Here is a 7,041-nt window from a genome sequence, read left to right on the forward strand (position 1 = left end):
AATAGAAATAACTCAAGGCAAGCACTTGACCAAACGTTGGCAACTTAACTTAATTTTCACCAGTGACCCCACTAACCTGACTGAGGTGAGCAGATGCAGAAACCCATAACGCTGCCTTTAGTGTGGATACATGTTATATTTAAAGACAAAAAAAATTGTAATTTAAATTACAAAACCTAATTTTATAAAAAGTAGGCTATAGACTATCAAAATATCCCAAAGTAATTCTAAATAGGCCTACAGAATAAGTTGTCCCTATAAGTTTGGGTTGACCATAGACCAACATTACATTTACACAATAAGCTATGGCTTAGGGGTTATAGGATAGTCGTGCATGTGGTTTTGTGGCCTATGTTATAATTGCGTCATTGGCTTGCACTTTATTGATCATATGCACTCTTTCCATGTGAACACATCGAACTATAAACACAATATTGCGCGAGCCGCAATCAAATTACTACGTGCATAGGCTTATTCACACTCTATGTGTTTCCACTCAGAGACGAACTAAACCTTAAGGGCCTGTCTTACCGCATTGATGACACACACTCGGATAAACCGAGATGTGATTATTTCCCACAGCCAAAACTCAATTTCCTGATCAACCACAATCCCTGTGAGTCGCGTTAAGATGCGCATTCACACCGAGCTGCCAGTTTCCTCCGGAGGACGAGCAGCTCCAGGGTTGAATTACATGCGCAGTTCTGCCGTGAATCACACATCACCACGGCAACCGGCGTTCACACAGAGTCCCCGTCAGCATCAGTGGGGTCCGATCCCATCAACAGAAGGCATACCACAGAACACCACAGTAAGTTTATCCCCTTTTCTACATTCATGTTTTTGAGTGCGCATGCCATTTATTTGTGTATTTCACACACGTGTTTGCGGGTAAGGAGCCTGCAGCCTACCGCTGCGGTAAAGAAGAGACCTTTCTTCATACGACGTGATTTAGTGATTTAACCGCAGGTGATTCATGGTTTTTCATCTGCAACTACATCTTTATTCGGGTGTTATGTGAGGCTTTATGTCTCTCTGGCAGGTTGAATTGCGTTGTAATTTGCGCTAGGCTACCTCCACGTTACATAAACGGCTACAATTAACTACGCATCTAATGATCGTCCTTTTGGCTGGATAGGCTACAGGCTAATAACGCAACTCATTAAACACAAGCGTTATAATGTAGAAAAATGTACATTGTGACATTTAGATGCAAAGATAGGCGTCCTCGGCTGGAATAATAAATGCTGTTTAATTCAGATTTTTTTTTTTTTTAGATAGAAAATGTTGTTCCAGCCTTCTATCTATTTCTTGTGCTGTGTAACATCTCTGCATTTTGATTACTTGTTACACATCCTATAAACATCTTCTCGCAGCAGTCTTCAATGCAGCAAGTTGAGATATGCATGACCAGTGAACCCTGAGGAACTTAAGAGGCACAGGCATAAAGAACCCACTCTCACCTATTCCTAACACAGCAAATCTTCACCTTCAGAAAGCTGTTTTACCTGTGCTGTTAGTCTATATATATGTCAGATTATGGTGACGGATTAAGCTGCATATTCATGCCATCGTTCTGCTAATAATGGGTATAGTGCGTAATTAACTATTGTGCATTTAAAAGTGTGTCATTTGCAACTCTGGTTTTCTGTCAGTATGGGGACACTGAGTGTTTGACAGTGACACCCGGCTCATTTAATCACAGATTCAGAATGATTCATCAAGTACTCACATTTCCCTCCAACAGCGGGGAGGAAAAGTGGTGGTCCGCATGACCACTCTAGCCACCCACTCACACTGTACTGTATTTATTGAATAATATATTTACTTACGCTCCTTATTGTTTCTCACTTGACAAAAGCTGATATTAAACTGCTTGAAAAAAATGTAACAGATTTGGCATCAGAAGATACATCTTCATCTTTTACACAATTTAGAGGTGATCCCTTTGCATCATTATTCTCTGTGGACCTGGTCTGCTGGAATCTAAGTCCACAATTAAATTTGGTTTAAGATTTCCACTTAATATAGATTAAAAGAGACATTCCTTCTTTAGCAGAATTTATTCACAGTAGATGTGTCGTGTCGGTAGCCTTAGTTATTGATTCCGTATATTTTATTAAAAACACATTTTGTGTGCAAAAGGGATGTCTCCTGCATCATAAAAAAAACTTTGCCCCCAGGTGAGTGTATCATTATTGGGAGTCAGTGGCGTCAGTAAGGCCTGTGGGGTCCTTGGCTAAGGGAAGGTGTTGTGTTGCACTGTGTGAAAGAGATAAGTAGATTCTCACCTCTTCCCTCCACAGTCAGATGATCATTTGATCGAGGAGAGAAAGAATCAGAGCAGAAGGGCGTTGAGCGCTGTGTTGGTGGCGCATTAGATGTGAGTGTATGATGACTAATCTCATATATATACTGTATATATATATGTGTGAAACTAGGTCTACTGGATTGGATAACCAGTAGGAAAGTATTCCTACTGTATTAGGATGGTTGCAAAAATAGAGTCTGAAGACATATAAGATGGCGCCCCCACTTCAAGCCACATAATTATAATTCCACTTACCTCTCAGATTTATTCAGTTATTAAAGGAATACTCTAATATTTTGGGGAGATATGTGTATTTGCTTTCTTGCTGAGAGTTAGATGAAAAGGTTTGAAATCATTCTCATATCTATAGGTAGCTATACTGTGTTAAACTACTGCAAGCAACCATTTGGTTTAACTTAGCATAAAGGCTGGAAACAGGGGGAAACAGCTAGCCTAGCTCTGTCCAAATGTAACAAAATCCACCTACCAGCAACTCTAATACAAAAAATGGAAGTGTAAAAATCCCATGTTGTGATTTGACGGTGCTTTGAGCTAAATACTAACATAGGCATGCTAATATACTCACTAGGACAATGTTCACCCTGTTAGTATAGTGTGATAGTATGCAAATAGTTTCTAATTAACACTAAGTACAACTTTGGCTGATGAGATCGCCTTGAGCTCTGCAGGTAGTCTACTTAAATCAAAATATTGGAAAAATAAAACTTTTGACCTGATGATCACCAAAGTCAATGCAGCTCATCCAAATCGAGTCATGCATCTCTGTACTAGATTTCATAGCAACCCATCCCATAGTTGGTTAGATATTTCAGTCTGGACCAAAGTAGTGGACCAACAGGCTGACATTGTCTCTACTACTTTTTTTGCATTATCAGAAATACCTTTTTATTCTATTATCCTTTTTTCGTAGTCTGTATTACTCTTGTTACCATCCTGTTTTTCCTAATCACGCTGTCATCTTCTCCAATTTTTTGTGTGTCCTGGCAGTATTCAGATTTTGAGCTACAAGCAGCGCTGTCACATTTGGTTAAAAGAACCCAGTCTGAGTAAGTCTGACCTAAGCTGTCTGTCCCTGGTCTCCAGATCTAGCCAGGCTTTTTTTTCGACAACAGAGCAGCTATGGTGAAGCTAGGCAGCAATCTGTCTGATAAACTGGAAAAGCAGCCGTCTGCGGATGACGGCTTTGATAACATCCCCCTCATCACACCCCTGGAGGTCAACCAGCTCCAGCAGCCGTTTGCGGACAAGGTAAGTGCAGCCTATTAGGTCAGTGTTTGTAAGTCTGTTTATGTGCCTGCCTACTTATATTTGTTTTTCTCTAAAATACTATGTATCTAAGTTGTTGTATCGGCTGCCACAACAAACCAGCATTACAGCATAACAGAAATAGCCATCAGATTAGTCACATCTGGACAAACACTATTCAAATGTATAATCGGGCTCATCTTCCAAGCATGAGCCCCAACTTTGAGACTGCTGTATTTTCCTGCCGTTACCTACCTTCCCAGGTTTAAACCTTTGCATTAGCCCATGCAATGCAAGCACCTCTTTGAATGCATAATGGAAGATGAAAGCCATCACACTCAAATTTTGTTGGGTGATGCACTCAGTAGCACAGGATGTTCCACAGGCTAATTAGATGTTCCTGAAACATCAACAGGAAAAACACTTTGTGGCTCCCAAAAGTGTTTTTAAGGCGGCAATGAGATCTGGATGTTTGTGCAAATGATGCTTCTGTATTTTTAGATATGCAAAAAAATAATTTTCAGTGGATACAGGATCACTGAACCTGTGCTGAACACTGGGCACATCATCTTCCATCCACCATAATGTAAAACTAACAGCTAATTAATGGTTTTCAGTTTGTATCCACAAACGTCCCAGTAACAGTGCATTGTTTCGGCTGCAGGTCATTGTAAAGACATCAACACAATATCAGCTGCCGCAGAAGAAGAAGAACAAGCTGTATGTGCCCAATATCAAGAAGCTGAATATCAACTTCTACAGTGATGTTTCAGAGAAAGCCAAGGTACAGCAACCCCCCTGTGTCCGGGGAATTATCTTCTGTTAAACTATCTGTTAAACTATCAGTCTGGCAATATTTTTATGTTATTCTTATTGTCAACAAATTTGTATAGTATTTGTTTTGCTGTTGTATAGTTTTGGTTTTGGTTTTGCTGTATAGTATTTGTTTTGCTGTTGTATAGTATTGGTTTTATTTTGCTGTATAGTATTTGTTTTGCTGTTGTATAATATTTGTTTTGCTGTTGTATAGTATTTGTTTTGCTGTTGTATAGTATTTGTTTTGCTGTTCTTAATTTATGAATTCCCTGTGCGGCGTCCTTGAGTGCCAAGAAAGGCGTCTTTAAATAAAATGTATTATTATTATTATTATTAACAAATCTCATGAAAAGACCAAAATCACCTATAGATGGATCACACTTTTTTTAAGATTATTTTTTTGTGGATTTTTAGGCTATTTTTCACAGGAGAGATGAAGAAATGGAAGAGGAGATAGGGGGAATAACACGGAGCAAAGGGGCTCAGGTCGGAGTCAAACCCACAGCAGCTGTTTTGAGGAATAAACCTCTATATATAAGTGCGCCTGTTCTACCAACTAAGATAACCTGGCCAAAATAGATGGATCACACTGAAGTATTAATTATGTATCCAAAGCCGGATATAGTTCATCCTTGCCATAGAGCTCCATTCTTGTCCAGAAAAGGTTAAAGCCCAACTGAAACCACAATTAGTCATCCCCTTTTTGTGGTCTAAAATATTGTCAACATTTTCTTTTAATGTGTTGTTTATAGTTTTGTATTAATAAAAGAAAGACAAAAATTATCTGGGGAAACATCAGAAATACTTTTTTTTCATCTCCCCCAAAAAATCTGTATTAGATTGACAGCGGCTGCCCGGCAGGCTGCCACAATGCCGGGAGAAAAAGTAAACAATGTAAAACTGTAGCGTACATGTCATGGTCAGACAGTGTGTTGTTAGTAATATTGAAGAGTAAGAAACACACCAGCATCTGACTTGACTGAAGTGACATTTGCAGGAATGTTTACAGGCTGTTTAATGTGCTGCAGCTGATTAACTATCTAACCTGCAAACTGACGTTAGCGGTGCACTGTCACCAGTGAATGTTTGTTTGGTGGCTTGTTCAACAAGCAACGTGCGTTGACTCTGTGGCTCAGTGTGACCATCTGCCCTGTCTATGATACAACGTTGATGTTACTGCTTTGTGCAAAATTTAATTTAAAGTATGGAAATAAGGTTTCATCCTGTAATTTGGATTTTTTTTTTCCCAAAGGAGAACACAGATGAAGAAATTTATAGAGCTGATATCAATATGCTGCAGCAGACAAATACATGCAATTTAATTTTAGTTGGACTTAAAAACACAACAACGAGCCAAACAATTGCACCTACTGATGTGTTCTGTATTGCCACACACACTGGAGTCAATCCTACATGCACTGTCCCGCTGCCATGAATAATCCTACCACACCAAATGTGTATTGTATGTGTATGAAAATATTTTGCCTTTTTTAAAGGGACATTTTTAAGTTAGCTGTAGCTGTAGTTTACCTGTCTTCAGTAGAAACCAATGGGATTGGGGCTGAATGCCACAGAAAGGGTTGGGAAGTCAGAATAACAATATATTACCAGCTTTACTCTTTTAGTATTGATGACACTTGTTGCTGAAGTGGTTTGTGTGTGTGTGTGTTCGTGTGTTTGTGTGTGTGTGTTGTTGCTCAGATCACAGGTCTGATCCTCATTACACTGGCCTTCCTGACCAGCCTGCTCCTCCTGTTGATGTACAAAGCCATGTGGTATGACCAACTTACCTGCCCAGAGGGTTTTATCCTTCAGGTATGCAAGCATAAACACACACATACACACAAACCTACACACACACATAGATGAGCTCACATACACAGTCCAAGCCATTTAAACGCTGCTTGGCGTATGTCATTTTTTGATTTCATGTTCATTATCCTTGCAGGAAATGAGTGTGCACAAACACACATGCAGTGCACTAGTGTCTACTGTTACGACCTGGCCCGTTGTAATTATGGGCGTAACATAAAAAGGATGAAGGTGGAAGAACCAATACATAAAAGGGAGACACACATACACACACACACACACACACACACACACACATACCACACACAGTTAATCTACATGATTTAGGGAGAGAAAGAAATCTAAATGGTTATCATCTTTCTGCAATAAAGCAGAGACCAGCAGAATCAGCTCATGTAATATATGTCCCTTAACCATCTCATTTCATTATCCTGGCCAAAGTAGTCTATGCGACACCCAATCAAAGGGTACTTACACAGCATCTACAATGCAGCTGGTGCTTTGTTTCTCAACACACCCTTACATCTGTCACTTGGGGAGAATTCTCTGAAAACTGGAGCTGGAAACTCAAACTCATTATCTCCCAGTGACACCTTGGAGGTATCGTGCAGTGAGCCTGTGCTGTCACGCATGTTAGTTAAAGAATCTCGCAGAAGAAAATGAGAGAGTGGGAGCGACAGAGGGAGAAGGAGGGAGAGGGAGCTACAGACCCCGCTTTCTGCTCAGGCAGCAATTGGGACGCCGCTTGTGAATCAGAGGGGTCTTTAATTAGGGCTGAGCGTGACTAAACTGTGATTAAAGGCTTAACAGTGAGGGGGAAAGCAAGGGGGAGGGGG

General features: G+C 40.1%; 1 protein-coding gene across 4 annotated transcripts in view; it reads left to right on the plus strand.

The window, feature by feature from the left end:
• Window positions 1–539: 539 nt before the first annotated feature.
• Window positions 540–7,041, plus strand: part of caly (calcyon neuron-specific vesicular protein) — an 8,743-nt gene continuing 2,241 nt past the window's right edge. The window contains exons 1-4 of one of the 4 annotated variants that reach the window (XM_034899749.1): window positions 540–811; window positions 3,416–3,580; window positions 4,242–4,361; window positions 6,095–6,208. In XM_034899749.1, coding sequence (XP_034755640.1) covers window positions 3,452–3,580; window positions 4,242–4,361; window positions 6,095–6,208 — 363 coding nt within the window. In that variant the 5' untranslated portion in view covers window positions 540–811; window positions 3,416–3,451. Of the gene's footprint in view, window positions 812–3,293; window positions 3,581–4,241; window positions 4,362–6,094; window positions 6,209–7,041 lie in introns of those variants that run through there. The other 3 variants (XM_034899723.1, XM_034899740.1, XM_034899730.1) reach the window with 3 other exon arrangements.

The sequence above is a fragment of the Etheostoma cragini genome, chromosome 2, assembly GCF_013103735.1.
Source record: "Etheostoma cragini isolate CJK2018 chromosome 2, CSU_Ecrag_1.0, whole genome shotgun sequence".
Lineage (NCBI taxonomy): Eukaryota > Metazoa > Chordata > Actinopteri > Perciformes > Percidae > Etheostoma > Etheostoma cragini.